This window comes from Amblyomma maculatum, chromosome 8, assembly GCF_055883805.1.
Source record: "Amblyomma maculatum isolate TAMU_Amacu chromosome 8, ASM5588380v1, whole genome shotgun sequence".
In the NCBI taxonomy this organism is placed as follows: domain Eukaryota; kingdom Metazoa; phylum Arthropoda; class Arachnida; order Ixodida; family Ixodidae; genus Amblyomma; species Amblyomma maculatum.
In genome coordinates this window covers 111,981,045-112,001,097 of record NC_139351.1, presented here as the reverse complement: position 1 = coordinate 112,001,097, position 20,053 = coordinate 111,981,045, and the positions used below count along the sequence as shown (strand labels likewise).

General features: G+C 45.5%; 1 protein-coding gene across 6 annotated transcripts in view; it reads right to left on the bottom strand.

Moving 5' to 3' along the window:
* GABA-B-R2 (gamma-aminobutyric acid type B receptor subunit 2) overlaps positions 1 to 20,053 on the bottom strand; it is a 332,986-nt gene that overhangs the window by 14,905 nt on the left and 298,028 nt on the right. The window contains exons 14-20 of one of the 6 annotated variants that reach the window (XM_084577253.1): positions 14,549 to 14,659; positions 11,757 to 11,990; positions 6,687 to 6,848; positions 5,599 to 5,728; positions 4,069 to 4,156; positions 1,541 to 1,755; positions 913 to 972 (exon numbers count right to left, since the gene is read on the bottom strand). In XM_084577253.1, the coding sequence (XP_084433379.1) occupies positions 913 to 972; positions 1,541 to 1,755; positions 4,069 to 4,156; positions 5,599 to 5,728; positions 6,687 to 6,848; positions 11,757 to 11,990; positions 14,549 to 14,659 (1,000 nt within the window). Of the gene's footprint in view, positions 1 to 912; positions 973 to 1,540; positions 1,756 to 4,064; positions 4,157 to 5,598; positions 5,729 to 6,686; positions 6,849 to 11,756; positions 11,991 to 14,548; positions 14,660 to 20,053 lie in introns of those variants that run through there. The other 5 variants (XM_084577254.1, XM_084577255.1, XM_084577256.1 and 2 more) reach the window with 5 other exon arrangements.

Here is a 20,053-nt window from a genome sequence, read left to right as displayed (position 1 = left end):
CATCATCTTTCCTCAGTGTTGCTCCTTCAAGTGGTACCAAGCGGGAACCCGCAGTATGGACGTTGCATTTATCTGAAAACGTTATCTAGCAGATTACATATCTATGTGCTGAAAAAGCGCCATGCATCTAAACGCCCAACTCACCAACACTAGCACTTGGGAAATGCTTTTGAATGTCGGTTATTTAGTGCCATCTTTGCGCTGACTGATGGGAAGCCTTGAGGAGTTGAATACGAAGTTAGTCTGATGGTAAATAAGATGAAAATTGTAGTATCAGAACCTTTGCAAAACCTCCCGACAGGAAGGATTTTTGCTGTACCATGTTGAGCATGAAAGCAAAGCTTAGTTTACTTTTATTGTTTGTTATGTGTTGGTTTTCTGCAAAACCACGCCGCTAGTTTTTTTTTTCCATAAGAGAAATGTTATTTGTGAGATTTCAGAGGAAATCATAATCTTTGAGGCCGAATTCCACATTTGGTATTAGTAAAATATTCGCTTTTACAGAACTACTTCATTTACAGAAGTACAAACGCAAAGCCTTGGGGAAACGTCATCACGCTTGATAAATGTGCTTCGCCAAGATGCGTTTCAGATTTATTCTCAAACCTGCTCTCCTGAAGCGTCGTAAATTAAAAATGAAGCAGGGGAAATAATTTTATTGCATCGGAATGGCTTCAGTGCACCGTAGGAATATGGACTGTCCAAAGAGCGACTGGATAAAAGAGCTCTCGGACTTGCAGACGTAAGCAGGACGTTGTAAGCAGGATCGAGCAAGGCTTAGTTTAAAGTGCATTGCCAGTGCAGTGACCCACTGTCGGCGTGCAGCTTAGCCGCAGTGGACACGCAGCAAAGCTGTGCATAGGCATGTGTGCTGTTGTTGCTGAGCGTTGCGTTCCAGTGTAGTACACTTACACTCGTCTGACTGGAAATCTTGGCAGTCCTGGTCTGGAAGCGCGAGCAGAGGTGACAGCTCTGCACAAGAGTCATACGCAAAATGTTCCCTCATGCACCGCAGGCGTCCACAGCACGAGTTACTATTGTCATAATATAGGTTGGCATGACATAGGTGGCGCCTACTAAATGTTTATTATGCCATTTTCCTGAGGACCGGTCCTTGGACCTTTCCGTGCAGTTCAGCACCATGAAATTCGCACTAATGCCTCCGTTATTAGAGGTTCTTAAAGCATTATGGGATTCTCTCGTGACAGGATATTTCTTGTGGCAAGCTCGATGGCGCGCTGATTCTCCGAAACCTCAGTATTAATAACGTCCACCTGTCTTCATTGGCTCGCAAGGAAGCTAAGCGTGCATGCGTTTTCTTTGAAAATGTGGACCTGTAAAAAAACCTGCAGTAAAAGATTCTCCCCATTAGATGTTTGTGGCCTCTGCAAGACATATGTGGTCTTGCAAGTAAATCGATTAGGGACTCCCGAACTAAGAGGTGTACAGTGGACAAGCCCAAAGTTTCGGAGGGCTCGCTGATTGTGTAGCAGTTGACAGCCCTCACGCCACGCTGGGAGAGGCACAGGGAGGGACGTACCGTCCGAGGAGGCGGTCCTCTCGGCGTGCAGGGCAAGCCCGTTGGCGATGGCGCGGTGTTCAGCTGCCCTGCCGCCGCCTGCGTGCGTTGGCTGGTGGTGGTGCATGACACGCAGCTGGACGCTGCCGCTGCGCTGCTGCCGGGTGCCTCCTCCGCCGCGACCCATGGCGGCCAGGGCGGCCGGGCTGCCCTGAAGCGACGCCGTCGAGAGCTTCCTGCGATCACGAGCACAGCACGAAGGGAAGTTGAATTCGGTGAGCCGATTTGCCGACAGAACAGAAGAACAGCATGCTGAGAAACATGATGTTCCCCCGGAATTCTCAGAAAGCTGTGAAATCTTTTTTATTTATGTACACGTTTTCTGCAACACAAACTACTAACAAGCTATGCAAATGTTACGCGCATTTCAGTGATAGTTTTTCGTTGCACTGCCACAGGGTGCGGGCCCGAGAGTGTTATACAATATAGACAGAAAAATTCAGCCATCTAGGGAGGGCTAGTACGGGACCCTATCCTGCTTGGGCCCTGAATCCCGGCGGGCCCTGATCCACAGAGCTCGGGCAGCGGCGGCGTCCAATAGTGTCGTGGAATAGGGACTGCCACCTAGCGCCGCAACCATCCCCATCTCCCTCTCATATGAGTACAGCCTTCAATAATTGTTTTCTGTTCCTCATCCGGCATTTGAATGCAGTGATATAGGGATAACTTTAGTAATTTATTATTTACCGGAACTTTACCACACCACAACCCCTTGAAATAACGCCTACAAAACGCTGAATGCTTGGCAGTACGAAAAAAAAGTTGCCGATTTTTCATGTCCACAGAACCTGAAGACTTCTGTACAAGTTTAAAGACACAGCCAGAAGAACAGCGCTGCGATTTTGGCCTTAGATTTTCCCACTTCGAACACATGTTTGCACTAGTAATGCTCGGTTTAAATATTTCGAAGCAGATACAAACCTTCACATTTGATCCAGGTGATCTATAAGGTCCGTTCTACAGGTGGGAAGTGACGGTTATTTGAAGAAAGAAAATTTTTAGAGCGGGTATACTCCCTTCCTCAGCATTTTGTACATTCAGGGCATCATGGATTTCATAAGTGAACTGTAATGCGAGTTTCTGACTAGGGACGTTTATGTATACCAGCGGAGTACATCGCAAAACAAGTAAACGCCTCTTGGTCACCAAGTCACTAGGGGCATTTAATATTCGGTGCAGAAGTTTTTGCAGATTCGCGCATGAGTCTGCATGTAGAACAAGGTGGAAGAAGTAATTTTAGCCTGGGGGCACGCGGAGGAGAAAAAGCGCCATATTCACGGCCGGGAGGTTCGGAGATTAAAACACAGAGGCGGGCTGGTACCTGCCCTCTTTCTAGAAGGTACAGTCTTTGTCAAAAGTTTAGAACCAGGGTGTCTCCTTCCGAGTCTTGCAGTGGCTCGCCTTTTGCAAGTCCTTCCTACTGGAAAGGGAAGGACAAAAAGCCTCCTTACCTTCAGGAGAGCTGGAAGACTGAAAATGCATTACGAGTCGTATTGTTTCTTCTCGAAACAAAGCCTCTGGAATCTAATCATTCGATAAAGACTATACATATCAGTTTGTGTCGTTACTAACTAATGTCCTTGTGGGATTGCTGCCAGAAATATTGCGAAATGATGTCGAAAAGAGCCTCGTTTTGGTATGGACGGTACATGCATCCCAGTCGAATGACTGCCACTTAGGAATAGGTCTATGCACACTAGTTTCTGCTCAGCCGCTTGCACTACGATTGATCCTGGATATATGACGCTACTGCCGTCTAGTGCGAAATACAGTGGTTGCAACCCCATGGATAACTTAGGGAACGCCTTCAAATATGAGATAGTCGAAAACTCTCGGATATTTTTTCACAGTAATATGCTCGGTTGTGGCTTGATTTCCATTGGCACTTGTTGCCATTACTTTGATTTAAGTTGTTTCAGTCACACAACAATATGCAGATGTAGCGGAAGCGATTATCACCGGTGCTGAACTTTTTCGTACAATTCCTTACTGTTCAGCTCCCTTCCCTATTACATTTATCACATGCAGAAGCCAAACAGCCTTGAGAGTGGCTTTTTATGCAATCTAAAGGCAGTAAAAATCCCTTCTATATTAAATAAAAAAAAATTATGTTACCGCAACTCTCTGATTTCTGGACATTAATTACTTTCGAACTAAATTGGGGATTATTTTCAGTTTCAGTCTGTGGGTACCCCTACCTTTCAAGCCTCGAACCCCCCCATCTTGCAGTTTAGAAAGTGCGAGCTCTGTGAGCTTTTTTGTTTTTTTTCGCGTGTGTGATTGCTAAGGCGTTTAGTTACCAACATGAATTATTAATACCGGTAAGCACTCATTGCAAGGCAGGCACACTGCTGCCTATTTGCTTGAAATGGATAACACGAAGTGTTTTACAGAGCTTGCTCGTTGCAGAGCTCATGACACAATACATAAGTTAGCAGTGAAAATATAGAAAATGAAGAAACATTTCAAGGAAATTTAAACGTGCTCACCTTTTCACCGATATCTCCATAAAGTTGTCCTCTTCAGTTACTGACCGGATGGAGATTATTGACGTCGTATCCTCTTTGCTATTTTCTGCTGCCAACAGAAGCAGGTGCAATGCACTGTTACAGAGGGCACATTTTGTGAAGAAAAAGACAGATGCAGGACAGAAAAGTTGCAAGAGGGTATTTCAAACGATCACATTTCGCTTATAGTGATACCGTATTGCGAGTAAAACAATTTTTACTGCTTCAAATACTAGTCTTGTAGCTGAATAGGGTGAATGGGCGTAAAACATGTTCTGTTCGACCTAGCTAAATTCACACCGTACAAATCTTACAATAAACCTGAAGTAACACGTAGCTCATACAAAGTCAAAATGAAGAACTACGCCAACAGACAGTGTTGTAATACTACAGAAGATGGTACGATTCTCGCAGCGCACTCGCCGTAAAATATTGATATTATATTACCCCAGACCCGTGCTTGATCAGAAGTTAGTAATTATATGCAACGAAATTCATCATCACCACAACCATCATCAGTCTGACTATACCCACTGCAGGGCGAAGGCCTCTCTCACATTTCGCCACTTATCCCGGTTCTGTGCTAGCTGCATCCACTTGACCATTGCGAACTTCGTAACCTCATCCGCCCACCTAGCTTTCTGCTGCGCTCTGCTACGCTTTCCTTCCATTGGAATCCATTTTGTTATCCTAAGCGACCATCGGTTGTCCTCTCTTTACACTACATGTCCTGCCCATGTCCATTTAATCTTAATTTCCACTAGAATGTCGGTAACTTGAGTTATTTCTCTAACCCACTCTGCACGCTTCCTATCTCTTAATGTTACCCCTACCATGCTTCGTTCCATAGCCATCTGGGTTGTCCTCAACTTGAGTAGAACTCTCTTGGTTAGCCTCCACGTTTCAGCCCCATAGGTGAGAACAGGTAAGATGCAACTGTTGTATACTTTCCTCAACAACGACATTGATGTTCTGCAAAGTATTCAATTTTGATACCATCATTCTATTCTGACAGTCTTCAAGGTTTGAAGGAGTTCATTGCGTTGTGCTGCTGCCTCTTGGCACAGCTTTGCACTTTTACTTGGTCTCTAGAGCAACAGTGCTTCCAGACCAGAAGTATCGTACTGGAGGTTCCAGGCCTAGGCTACCTTGGTGCAACAGCTACGTTCATCTTCTAGCTTTTACCGCTCTAGACCGTTGACCCTTGCTGAGATTATTAATGGTTTGTAGCAATTTATTGCCGATTACTTTTTGTAGCCTAAACAAACTCAGACATTAAACTCCGGTCTTAAGGAGTTGTTCTAGCGCCAAATCGTTGCAAATAACGACTGTCCTGGGATTTTAATGTCACTATCATAGCCCCTTAAGAAAAACGACCGAAAACTTAACACTCGTTTTTACATCGATTTAGTTTCATAGGTTCGTCACAATAATTAAAGCGAGCTAAAAAGAAGGAACGTATCAAAGCAAGCAACTGGCAGACGACTATAGTGCCACACGTAAAAGTCTTACCTCGCTCTGAGGTTTCAAGTTGAGAAGGTGAGCTAACTTCTGGAATCGTCGTAATGGCGTCATGCGTGACGACTATCACTGGCTCTACATCTTTTAGCTTTAACAATAACGATTGCAGTTCAATGTTTTTCTGAAAGGGATAAGAGAAAAACATGACAGCGAATATGAGTCTTTCCATATTTCCACGCCAAAGCTGCAACAAAAAGCGTTCAAGGATAAACAATGATAGCGTGTGTAAAAAGCACATACAGCCATATGCTCACTAAAGGTAAGGGCAGATTTGGTGTCGAGGAATAGTTACACGAAGTTGAAATAGTCTTGAGGATATCCTAAAGTGCACACAGCGTCGTAAGCGAGCTTTATGGGTGGCGGAAAGTTAACACAGCAATGAGGTAACTTATAAACAAAAATATGCAGAACTACATAATCACTCGCACTCATGGGACCGCGCAGCTTTCTTGTTCTCACATTCTGAGGGAAAAAAAAATATTTTGTTAGTGCAATGTAGTACTGCAAATCACAACTAAGGGCTCTGGTCGAGCATCTTGTCTACCCGACAACTGTTTTCGCTAAGGTTGTGCAATTAGTTAAAAGTAACAGAAAAATAATCAAGTGACATAAATTCCGACTTCAATGGCATCACGGCTTCTCTTGCGGATAGTCGCTCGCGTGCATGCACTGAGATAGTCGTTCAATCGCTAATTCCTTTAATAATGCATATGTACTTCACATTACACGTTAGCGTACAGTGGCAAGCTAGTAAATTATGTGAAGAACAACCTGACGTAACTGTGAAGCTCCGCTTTAGCCAAATCGTACGAACGTGCCTGCCTAGACTAGGTACAACATGTCTGACTCGGGATCAAAAAGTTCCGGAGGGTTAGATCCCCCCCCCCCCCTCATCTGATAGGATTTGAGTTGGCAGCAGCTCCTGCCAACTTGGCTATACGTCACGCGGTCTTGTGACGTCACACGACTCACTGGCCAATCAATGCCTGACTGAACAGCCACATTACCTGGGAAACGCCTTCTTTAACACTGTCGCGCTAAAAGTATATCAGGAGAAAAAAAGCGGGTCAAGTTGCTACCTCTTCTAGTCGCTGCCTGCAGCGCATGTTCTCATCTTGCAGCACTTTGATCCTGGTGAAGAGGCTTTCGTCGTCAGAATCGCGCCTCGACTTCTTCAGCGGCTTCAGGGTGGCCCGAACGCGGTGTTCGCCGGCCTGCGGGTTGCGCCGAAGCTCCACAAGCTGAAATTAAGAAAGAAAAAAAAAACGTCAAGTGCCAGAGAACGGATTTAGTTGCGCCCCACTCGAACTATAGTGCTCAGGTAAGACAGGAAATCAACTTCTCTGCGACTTCATGCGCTCTTTACAGCTTGGAGAGCTTTGAAGTGACAGCAAAACGGCCGTCACGGCCGTCATTCCCCCCCCCCCCCTCCCCGCTTTAATCACAACATGAAAGTGCCTACTTATCATCACATTTCGGAATTACATCTTCACAATCTCGCAGATGAACATAGCAGTTTTATTTTTGAGAGTATGATGCCCATCACTATAGCCAAACGGGCGAGTTGGTGGAACATAGTGGATGGAAAAACAGCGCTAAAGACAAGCATCAGAGCGACGAAACACAAGACGAGCGCTGCTTGTCTTGTGTTGGCTTGGCTTGACTTGTCTTGACGAGCAGCGCTCGTCTTGTGTTTCTTTGCTCTGGTGCTTGTCTTTTGCGCTGTTTTTCCATCCAATATGATGCCATGCCGATGTCAAAACTCATGCTAGTCTGAAGCCAGTGCCAACGCTGATGCCGATAACAATGCGAACTCTGATTCATTCGCAATGCCAAGAAAAAAGTCGATGTTGATGCCAATGTGGACAGAAATGCCACCATCATTAGCTTAACCACGTTCGCAGCATGAGAAAAGGTCCTATCTTATCTCCGTTCTCCTTAACCACAACCATCAATCTTTCTGCTGCTCCCTGCAACACTTGCTTTTCTCACCGAATCGAGGTTCTTATCTTGCCTTCACATTATATTTCCGGCCCATGCCCATTTCGTCCTGAGTTCGACTAAAATATCATTACCTCGCGTTGCTCTTTGACCCATTCCGTTGCTATCATCTCTTCACAGCGCGAAGCATAGTGCCCAGTTTAAGTTGAAACCTTATTAGCCTCAAGTTGCTGCTCTATAGAAATGTGAACACTTTTTAAAAGATTGAGCGTAAATTGTGGATAGCGCTGTTAAAAAGCCTATGCAATCGATTGCGTGAGTATGCTGTGAAGGTGCGTGGCGATGCCACGCCTATGCCATGCGGCTGTGCCAATTATATGCCGATGCTATGCCGTTGCTATGCTGATATCAACGCGGAACTGTTTCCATTTCATTTCAACGGAATGCCACTCTATGGGACGTACTAAGGAAATGCCCTTAGTTAGAGCTGTCGTTAAGATTTACGAGGTTTCCCTTTCTACGCGCTGCAAATTAAGCGAGCAATGATTTGTGGCACGCATCCTTGTACTAATGAGCCAATGAATGTTGACTTGGCAGAAAGCGAAGCGACACCAAATTTAACGACGTTGCAATGTTATAGCGTATAGTGTGTTCACTACTGGCCACCACAATGAAATACCAGAACTTATTTCTGCGGAGAAGCTTGAATCGTTAATGGTAGAGGGGCCATAAACTCTTTTCCATGTTTCGCAACCCCTTCGCTCTCATGTGTTGAATTCTTCACAGGGAAGAACGCTTGCGTGAGGCACTTTGCCGGGCTGAGCAAGCGGCATCAGCGCCGGTAGTTTGGGCGTCGTGAATCGTTAATTTCCCAGGTATGGCGGGGCTGGTTAGGCGAAAGTTTCGGTGGGGTGACCTTTAAGCTCAGGACCGGCGAAATGGCTAACGTGGCTGCGAGACAGGCACTGAAAAAACGAGATAAGGTTAAACCTGCTTCAGCCCACGGTGTACACGGCTCGTATCGCACTGCCATCTGCGCTGATTGAGCCATTTTTCGCGTTTTTATTTCGCGAATTACAATTATTTATAGTTTCTGACGACACAGCGAGCCTATCTAATTTTGGGGGGAAGCGGAATCAGTCCGCGCTGTATATGGGCTCCAAATAAACATAGCATTTCAGTTTAACTACATAATGCAGCTGGTTATGAAATAAAAATAATGTATCCCGAAGAACATAATGGAGATCCATGCCACACCTTTTACGGCTCTAGTTGTATGAGCAACGCTGTCCGGTTTTATCGTCTTCGACATCTGCATGCATGCGCATCGGATGAGTCCGGAAGGCCAAGAGCGTGACGTCACACGGTCGTTCCTTACTGTGCTTAGCAGAAGTGTGGGCGAGGCAAATTCTGTGCAAGAATCAAGCTTCCAAATACCTTCTTTGTCCCGTAGTGCATCTTTGTTTTACCGCAGCATTCGACAGTAACAGAAAATTCATGATGATTTGAGTCTAATTGTTTAATTTATGTCCTCACAAGATCACAAGTAAAACTATACCGCAGGTGTGCATTATTGCAGCCGACGCCCTATAGCCGCGACTGTGTTCTCCCTGCGGCTCTTACTCTGCCTGCCACATTGACATATGACGTCACTGGCCGCCCTAGCTGTACGCAGGAGCGGAGGACTTCCCGAACCTGCATTTCTGGATCTTAAGTTTTTTTTTTAAACAATGCACGTGCCAAAGTTTGTGCTGTCAAAAGCTATAGGACCGCAACTGAAAATTAACGTGGTGCCATATATACACTTGTAATTTCGCGTCGAAGAGGACATCATCCATTATGGCATGACAGTTAAAGTTGAAGATATTTTGCTGTATCCCGTAATGCCGTAATGCAAGGAGTCTATGAAACTGTACCGTGTTTGTTTTACTGCCTAGGCTACCGGCCCCACCAATCGGGCAAAAAAAATGGTTCTGATACAGATATCGCTGCAAAATAATGCATCTCCGGAATCAGCAATTCACGCGTCAAGATGTAGCAGCACTCACAATCACAATACAAGCACCATTTTTTTCTTGAGACTTAAGGGTGCACCGCACGAGACGAATCACATCACTTCACGAGCACTTCACTGACAAACCAGGAGTCACCAGCGTCGTGGCATTCATAGCGGTGTGCAGGGTGAGTGTGCTTTGAAAGTGGGAGCGGTGAGCAAATGTGTATGTTTGTGCGATGGGGTAATGCATGCGGGTGGGTGAGTTCAGGAGTGTGAGTGAAAGCCCGTATAACCATAATCTGTAACATGTCTATCGAAATTTTAGAGACTATTTCATAGTTCAGACACATGCTTTCGTCTATAAATTTCCTATTGACTTAAGTCTATAGTACTTTTCTTTTTTTTTCAAAAGAATATAAATGAACTAAATCCTTAACAGTCTGCCTTCTCATTCGTCAACAGAAATTATGTTGACTATCTTTAGTAAGCTTAAAGTTTTATACAGACAATCTATAAGCATAAGTAAAAAAAAGTAAAAGACAAATATCTACTGCCAGTATATAGACATTACTCACAATAGTCTATAGACAGCCTATGGACTTCCTAAATATTTTTTAAGGCAGCACACGACACGAGACCTTCTTTGCTCCATTCACGACTCCAGCGATACTGCGTGCTTCCATCTTGTCAAAAGTGCCTCGAAAAAGCTGTGGTGCCTAAACGGGGCATTGTATAAAAACAGTTTAGTGCCAGAAGCAGATAGCGTCCCTAATGTAAGGGTAACGTGATTTCGAAATCCCACTATTGGCCATGCGGCACACTAAAAACAACATAGCCGTCGTAGCGCTAAGCACTGAAAAGTTTCGAACATGATCTAGTTCGTTTTCTTTCCAACTCAATAAAACATTTACACCTCTGCAAGAGGTAAGCAAACACATCGTTGTTAAGTGAGTTTTCTAGTTTCTCTCTAAATGATCAGAATGGCGCCCTGTTTATAAAACTATTAGGAGTTTGCGTAGAGAAGAGCACACAGTTGAAGACTTCTATGATCTGGAAACAGTTATGTCTGGAGACACTGATAACAGTATTAATTTCGCTGCCTGCTTACTGTGCTTGAGTAAGGGGCTCGTGTTAGTGCAGTAAATGTTTTGGCCTTGTCCATCTTTCTCGTCCTTGAAATTTTAACGCCCACTTGGTGTGAAACAGTCCAAGCGACAGCAGCACATAACCTAAAACCGTTCTACGGGAATGTGGGCGCCTTCAGGGGTACCTGGAATTCATGATACACTCTAGCACCGACAGCCAAATAGTTTACAACGAGGAAGGTTCCTAAAACGCTGACTGCTGAAAAGATTATTTCGATGTCTACATGCCTACTCCTTCTACGGTGCGGCTTCGAACACTTTTTGGCGAGTACAAAAAACGCTACCCACTTTGCGTTGCTGGAGATGATTCAGAGAAATATGCCCCATTGGTGACACACCATGACCTCTAAGAGTATCCCAATTCTGACGAGCGAATTTTGCTTTCTGTGATATTTAGTACCTTCAAATCTGAAACCAGCATAACTGGGCATTTTCTAAACTGTTATCAGGAGCAATAGCGCAAATGAGAAAAAAAAAAAGCCCTAGCTACGACAAGAACCGATTACTTGAGTGAGGTCGAAGTCAACTTTTTAGGAGAGTGTGGGTAAGAGACTGAGGGATTGTTATCAAATGCGCATTGAGTCCACGCGCTTTGCATGTTGCATAGACCCTGCCATAAGCTGCACGTGGTGCGATTTCGTAACAGACATTGCGCTGTTTTACGCACTGAATGGGCTGGATCAAAACGGAGACAAAGGAAATAAAGTTATCAAATATTCTGAAAGTACAAAAGCGCTTGCCTTTTGCGAACCATAATGAATAAGAAATGATATGAAATCAAAGCCCTTCGGTTGCCACTAGTTGGATCCAACCTCGCCTGATGGAGCGAAGGCACTTAGTTCGGCTCGATCCAGCAGAAGTGTATAGACGTATATAAGGTTGGTGTGTGCGGGGAGGCGGGCAAGGTGGAGTGAGCGCGTGAGATGCAAGTGGCAGCAGGCAGGTTTTGTGCTGAGTGAGTGAGACACGGACAGAGAGAGAGAGAGAGAGAGAGAGAGAGAGAGAGAGAGAGAGAGAGAGAGAGATAAGGGAGCCACATGGAGAGCGTTGTGTCAAAATGGGCTCACCAGTCTCACCTTGGGTACAAACACGAGGCAGAGCGTGGTGGTGGAGCAGAAGATGATGAACACGGAGATGATGATGAACGCCGCGTCCTGCTGGTCGCGCAGCACGAACGAGATGGCCGCGCCGATGGTGCACATGATGACCACATTGTACACGCTCATGCCCACGTACTTGGAGTCGTTCAGCGCCGGTATGCTCACGTGGCGAGTCTCCCACGCCAAGAAGCAGCCGAACGCCTGCAGGTCCCCAGAAAAGCAAGAGCTGAATAGCTGCGGTCCTTCTTTCGATGCTTGAATCCTCCTAAGACTCCCAAAATTTTAAAGCCCGAAGTATATTGCCTCGATATTCACGTACTCTGAATGAGTGCAAAAAGGACGTGGTTTCTCTGTAATCAAAGAAGTGCCCTTAAGGTGCCACTTGAACCCCTCACTTGATGTAAAATTCAATTTTTGTCCACATTTTCTTGACAGTCTCAAATTATTAGTAACATGTTGTCACTAGTTTAAGGATTCTAAAAAATAATGAAGCAGATTGAATATATTTATTTGCAAGCTATGTACTTTGTACACTCTCCGTTGTACAAACATCTGGAGACGCAGCAACAGGGCTGAGCAGCGGATAGCTAAAGGCTTGCTATTTAATACAGAAGTCTTGAAATAAAGAGCAAGATGACTCTGTGATATTACAGAAAAAAAAAGAAAAACATGCGTTCTTTATGATGCTCTTGAACCCCTAGCAGATGTTTTTTATCGCAGTACCTTACAATTTTTCTAATGGCCACAGGAGCGAGACCGCAACGGCGCGCGTATGACTCTATTCAGGGTTGGATTTAGCGTGTGGCAGTTGGGGCAACTTCATATTGCGGAAGCCGCCGTAACTACAGTGAAATAATTACGTCATTGTTGCGTTGATTTTTACGGCGCATAGGCATCTGAGTTAACCATCATGCGCCAAGCACATGGTTGAGTGAGTTGCGTTAACAATGCTTTTTTTATACTTAAATCATAGTTTGAGTAGAATGTTTAAAATATAAGACACACGAACTCTTAAAAAGGTGAATCTCACCGTAACGTTGCGTGGTTCGCAACTTAAAGAGCGCACGCCCACCCACCCACCCACCCGTTCACCCATCTACCGCTAGCAATTGTTCGACGCCCGATATGCTTTGCAACGCCGTCCAGCCGTGGAACCAAAGCTCGAATTTCACCGATGCCGACGTATAGATACGCCGTAGGGACTCTCTGTCTTCTTTTCCTCTCTCCTTCTCTCTCTTTGTTTCGTGTTACGTGCCATGGTTGCCAACAGAGCCGTAACGACGTCACGTGAATAAGCTCTAAAGATTGCAAGAATACTTCGTACTGCATACTTCCGAAGTACAAAGCGTACAACGTGGTCTTTCTCTAGTGCACAAGTATGGCTGGAACGAGCGAAAGGTTTAGGGACACGTAAGCTCTGCATTTGAGGATACGAAACGACATCGTTACGGCTCCCGCTTCCCATGAAAATCATTACTCGTGCGTGTTCACATTGCTACTCGCTTAATCACTAATTACGTAATGTGCGCCGACATAATCTTGGATATATTCATAGAAATATGAGCACGAAAACACCTTTTCTGCGGTTAATATCTTCAATAGACTAAAAATACGTTGTAATGTGAATGTAAGGTTATTGGCTAGGAATATATAAAAAGAATGCTATGGTCCGGGGAAACTGCCCGGCTTCCGCTCAACCGAACATCAAGCTTCTCCTGCTAACACCCCCTTCGTAAGCTCTGGTGCCGCTTTGCAAAGCAGAAGCGCATTGCCAAGAAGCACTGGCGCACAGCTTATTTCAACTCGGCCGGAATTCCAGACGATGCGGCGCCGGTCCCCAAGCCGCGAGTCGCCTTTGCGCCGCGGCAGATTTCAAGCGAGTGATCAGCGCGCTCGCTGATTGGACCTCTCGGGCCACCGTCACGTTGTGCCTTCGAATTGGACAATTTTAGTGCCAATGGCTTTTCCAGGGCATATAAGCGAGCGTACTGCCTCTGGAGACCGATACCTCGAGCGTTCGTTGAGCGCCGTGCCACTCGCAAGGAGGAGACGCGTCGTAGTCTCCTCGACCATCGGTGCGCTATGGGCGATACTCCCTTCACCACCACAGAAAGTATTTCTTTTTTTTTTTTACTTATCGGATTATTTAGAAAACCACGGTTCAGTAAGGAGGAGCGGAACACTTTCAGAATGATAAGAATGCTTTCGGTAAATAGCTCCCGGAATCTATAAGGTGCATATAAAACTTCCGTCATTTACCATCCGCATTTGGTATACAAAAACCTTAATTGATCAGTCAAGAAAACAAAAAGAAAATTGTTCGGCCCGAATGAATATAGACATCCCATGACTGAATTTTGGCCGAAATTTCTTTAGTTGCTGTATTGTTCATAGTGCTACACAGCGCACAAGAGCCAGACGCACCTCACGCATAACAAATCTATGCGCGCACACACACTGCACTGGTATCCCAAAGCGATTTAAAAGAATAGTGTTTAGGAATTTCATGTCATATTCGGAGGTGTCAACAAGATCCCCGTATGTTGAGTACCTGTTCCGCGGACTACAGTCCGTAGGCTGTAAATTTTCATTGTATACCGGAATTTACAGTGAATAAGAAGCTCATAGACAGAATGTAAGTCAGTTTAAAAAGTGCATTGACTCTACTGGAAGACGTCACGAAGGAAGGATCGTAAATGAACCAAGGAAAGAGGTGACGGAGCGATTTCTGCTCTCCTCTACAGCTTCCAGCAGCGTACCATGAGCAGTCCCTTGTAGGCGTATATTGAGCCTAGAAAGATGGTCATCTTGTGGCTCTGGCAGTATTCCATCTCTGGAATAACCGACACGTCTTCGTTGCCCTGCGACGCCTGCGAAAGAGAGAAGGAAGAGAGCGAGAGAGTTAGCAAGAAGTAAACTATTCGAACTAAATAGGTACGAGGACGAAAACGTCTCTAATTTACCAAAACAACCCCCCCCCCCCCCCCCCCCCCCTCTTTAGTGGCATATAAGCTGGCTTATACTAAACCATGCGCGCGTATAAACAGGAAAAACTATAGCTAACAGGGGTCAAGTGGATGCAGCTAGTACAGAACCGGGTTAAACGGAGAAATATGGGAGAGGCCTTTGCCCTGCAGTGGGTATAATCAGGCTGATGATGATGATGATGATGAACAAGTAAAGAAAAGGGTTTAGAATCCAAGATTTAAAGATGGAAGTACATCATTACTACAATAAAAACGAAAAAAAAAATGACTTGTCAAAATCACAGACAAAAGCGCGCACTTCGAAACAAACCTGAAATTTTTGGCGTCGTCTGTTATGTTCCCTGTATGCAATGCGCGTATTGTGCCTAGGGTTCCCAAAATACTCATAACTACAAAACAGCCTCAAATGAGTGCGGCATATACGACGACACGTCTGGCACACCTCAGATTTGGTTGCTTGTCGCACTAAGCAAAGGCGTTCGTCAGTAGAGTTTGTAAAGAGTGATCAACAGCTTTCGCGGGCCATCGCTCAATACAGTGCATATCGTCACGTGACAATAAAGGTTCGCGCTGGTGAACACTGCGCTACTTGGAAGACAGGAGACAAGTGAAAGACAACGCACGAAGTGAAAAACAACTTGTCCCCTGTCTTTTAAGTAGCGCCGTATTACCCAGTATGATCAGCCAACTGAACCCCGTGTTTGAAAGCGTCGCGGCAATGTAGTTTCGGCGATTATCTGATCCTTAGCGACTCCGCATTGCACCATGCGGTGAAATGAGCGCGGCTATACGGCATACGAAGCACCTCTGCGACGACGCAGAGAAATGCACTCGTTTTCAAAATATTCCCGAAACGCGTTTCTAAGAGGCCTCAAAAGCGTTCCTATATGACGTTCACCCGTGTTACTAAATGGCGTTTAACTGTGTTCTAAACCGCTAAGCAGCTGACGATGTGGCTTCGACTATTCCTTGATCTCCTGACACCCCTCAACGCCCTGTCGTAACTTAGTGTTACGTAAAGTAGTACCACACGTACCATGGCGCGTAAGCGACAGCGCCGAGAAGGATGCGTGTTGCATTTAGCAACAGCATTCCTAAAGAGCGTTTAACAGCGTTACCAAGCCGCGAACCAATAAACGATGGAGTTTCGGCGATTTCTCCTATCCTCCCCCGCTTCCCCATCTCAAGGCAGCTTTGGCTCGTGTCGAGAGCAGGCTTCTCAGCTCTCCCGACTCGGGGCTTTCAATTAATGCCTCGGACGTTATTGATCGACGAGAAAAAGCTTTTCTCCCCCTCGAAGTGAACGGAGTAAAAGAGAGGCGAAAGGAAAAGCCTTGGTAAACTGTCTAGGAGGCCTCGTGGGAAAATTGGTAAGGCTCCGCACAGGCGTGTTTTCAACGCAAGGGAGGGGCGAGCTGTGCGCTGCTGGGCGCAATCAATCAGCCTTTTTGCAGTGCGTGCTTGTACTGTTTGCTGGAGCACCCCCTTTCCTCATCTCCCGCTTTCCCATTTTCTGGGTTATTCCGAAGTCCCGCTTCTTCCTTTTTCGCGCATTTCCCCACTCCAGAAAGTTTTGCGAGGCAATCCGTCACGTTAGGGGACGCCGCAAAGAGAATTCCGAAATATGGTAATGTGGACACGTTCGGCGCACCACTGAGTGTTTAGAATTATTTCCCCTTCGAAGCCTTTTAATAGGAAAATAAAGAAGGAGTGAAACGCAGAGAGAAAGAAAGCCATTCGTAGTCGCTTTGTTTTGTCCAACGTGTTGCAGAATTAGCCCAGTCCCGACGGGCACATTGCATATGCGGTCTGCTTCAAATTTGGAGAGTTTAATGCAACGCTCTTCTGATGGCGCATAAACACAATTTTATTTTGTCTTCGCGACTTATTTCCGTACCCTCTCGTTTCGTAAATACAGGCTTGTGTTGTTCTGAGGCCTGAGCAAGTCGTCGTCCTTAGTAGCGACGAAATATTTCGCGAACTAATAACACAGTCGAAAAACGCTAGTAAGTAAATTTCGGAAAACGCCATTTTCGTAAACGAGCAACTGGCACGCTTCTCTTGAGAGAAACTAACGTTCAAACGACGCAAACTTTAACGTCACTAGAAGCATATGGCAGCGCGGGCGTCAAGAAAAAAAAAAGGTGCTTTGTTTGCCCAACCATCATATATGAATTAAGCACCCTACACCGCAGTTTAGAGCAAGACGCTTCTACATTTAGAGTTGAATGCTTTTAACAAAACGAGTATGAGCTTATTGACTTGCCTCATGCAAGATATAAATGTACCGGCTTCTTTATAAAAAAAATGTAAAGGTTAAATTATTTACATAATGCAAAATATAATGATTACATAGGCTACATATAACGTTTACATAATCATTGCAGGGTGCTCCTTTCCTTCTACTGCGAGGCGGTCGCCTACACCGAATGCTTATGCTGATTAAGGTGCCCACGCGATCCGTATTACTCAGAGCTACTCAGCTTATCGCACAGTTGTCTCTTTGACGTGAACGGCAACAACATATACTTCCTAGTACCCTGCGTCAATTTATATCTCAGCCGACATGGGTCACACCCCGCCCTACTTTAAGACAGCAGTCACCATGTGAACGCAAGTAATTGTGGGTGTTACTCTGTATTTTTACATCCTAAATTGCTAGACATGTTTAAAAAAAGAGAAAGAGAAAATGGCTTAGTGTACAGGATGCCTTCAAACCATTATTCGCATCTTCATAACGACTACGAAGATGGGCGTTTCGTCGCATTGTGAAAACTGTGGTCGGGATTCGACCTTTAGCTCCGCAACCTAAAGCCACGGAAACTGAGGCACCTCTGCGTATTTATACGCTGTATGATGGTTAGCAGATGCAAATGCAGCCATTCATTCAGAGCGCCCACCATTAAGAGAGCTTCCGCTGCTAAAACCTCCGTTCCGGTACCCGCAAAGTCGTCCGAGTGCCTTGACGAAGGCCATGATGATCTACTACTTCCGGAATCTGCTCGAGCTAGCGCATCGGTGCGCCGAGTAAGCCTTCCAGCGCGTAGCTCCAGGGAGCTGCTGTGTTTGCTCAGCAGCTTTGCTCGTTGGCCCAGGTGGCCGGTGGAGCCGATCCATCGATCGTGGCATGCAAACACGTCCCAGGCTCATTCATTCGGCGCAAGCCCTCGGGGTGCGTCGATCCGCTGCACACGGACACATGCACAAACACTACACTCGGAGGGAACGCAAGGGAAAGAAATCGGAGCACCACGATCACACGATACCGAAACAGGCCTCGAAAAAGGTAGAAGAAAGATAGCAATGCTGACACGAAATAGAACTGATGGAAAAAATGTTCGCCTGTTGTAAAAAAAAAAAAAAAAAAAAAAAAAAAACGAAAAGAAAACGAAAAAAAAAAGTACAGCGTAGAGGCGCGCGACAAACAAGAAGCTGCCGAACTTAAATTCCTGAGCAGCTTTGATCGTCATTACACCAAAATAACTCTAACCATTTTCATCAGCGTTGTCAATTTGGCCGTTTTTATCGTTGCCGTACTTGTAAAGTTTCACGACCATAACTCGCAGGGTAAATGCAATCGGAACCCAGATCTACTCATAGTCATAATAGACCAATCACCGCTCTTCTAATCAAATTCCAAGCGTAATAACAATCATAAGCCCACCCGTGAACAAAGGAGTCATCCAGACATCTGCAGTTCTCGCTTTAAGCGATAGGCTTCTGCAATGAAAATCTCTAATGCCACCACCGCTCTTAATACTCGTCCTTGAAGCCATTTTTCTTCCATTGCAGTGTGCGTCGTCGCCTGAAGGGCGTACAACTGTCCGTATATTGTGGGGTTTAACCGGTTTAGCTTCCAGAGGCGACGCGTGGGTTATGGAGGACGCTGTAGTCGAATTCTGCGGATAAGAAAACCAGCACATGATACCTCTTGTATTTCGACTCAATAAAGATACTGCAGCGGCGGCCGGGATCGAACTGGCGGACTTTGGTGATCAGCAGGACGCAGAAAGGACTTAGTAACCGCGACGGATCGATAAGTTTTCTGCATTTCAAGTAGCTCGTCTTGTGTGCGCCTATGTTTCAGATTAAATTACGCTTGTTGAGCTCTAAATAACGAATTTACTCTAGCCTTCTCTACCAAGATGTCGATTTATATTCATCGCTAAATGAGAGTTTATAACAGGGCCTTCGTGTTGTTGTTGTTGTTGTGGCTGTAGGAAGAAGGAAAACAAAATGCACGGGCCTGCTACTCGCTCTGTAGCAGAGCCATCTCCGCTGCCTCGTGCGGACAGGAGAGAAAATAGAGAAGAAAGGAAAAAGAAGAGGGAGAGAAAGACGCGCGCCGCAACATCAGCCGTCGTCCACCACCGAAGCAGTGTTGGGTGCAATGACGGCCTACAACAGATGAAATTCGGTGGCTGGCTAGCCCCCGCCTCAAGCGGCGTTGACCTACCGTCCCAAGCCCTGTAGGGCCAGAAACTGCCACCCTTCACCATCTCCCTCCTTGGGGGTCTCCGTGCCGTACTGAGCTTCCTTTAAAGTGTCTCTTAGGGCGGGATGAATAGAACGATTCACTTATTTCTGTGATTTGTTTTATGACTTTTTCCCATTTCCCCATTACATGAACGGAGCTTGCGTCCTTGCTATCAGCAGGAACTGCCATTCATCGTGGTGGATGATAAGAATGGAAAGGAATAGCTTGAAATGAAGTTAAATACCAGTCACCTAGTCCGGCTCTCATACGACTTTATTCTTTTCGGGCTTCGTCGTTGCCGAATGCATTGAATTATGATGAAAATAAACACTGAATATTCCTTCGGCGGTCGTCGCCCTTATTGGTCAATGCAGCGTCCCGTGTAATTGAGTATGGCGAGTCTCTCGAATTCAAACCGTTCCCGTTTTACTTCCTGATAAGCTCAGGGCAAGTTGCACGACGAAGGTGGCTAGCGAAACCGTAGAACCTGGAACAATTAAACTAGAAGGGATCATTGACGCAGTTCGATATATTGATGGTTCGATATATAAAAATGGCAATGTATTAGTTTATGCGGAACTTAGAAGGTAGAATACATTGCACTTACGTCAGTGATGCGTTTTGTGCAGCGACATGCCGCTGACGAACGAAGTAGCAGGCGTTGCCAGGCCTAGCCGGCTTAATTAACATTAAAGCAACAGCGGACGAGTAACCAACCATGGCGCATAATTACTTCATAAGATGTGTAAACCCCTTACCAGTGAGCTGCAAACAGCACCAAATGTAAATAGAATTAAGGT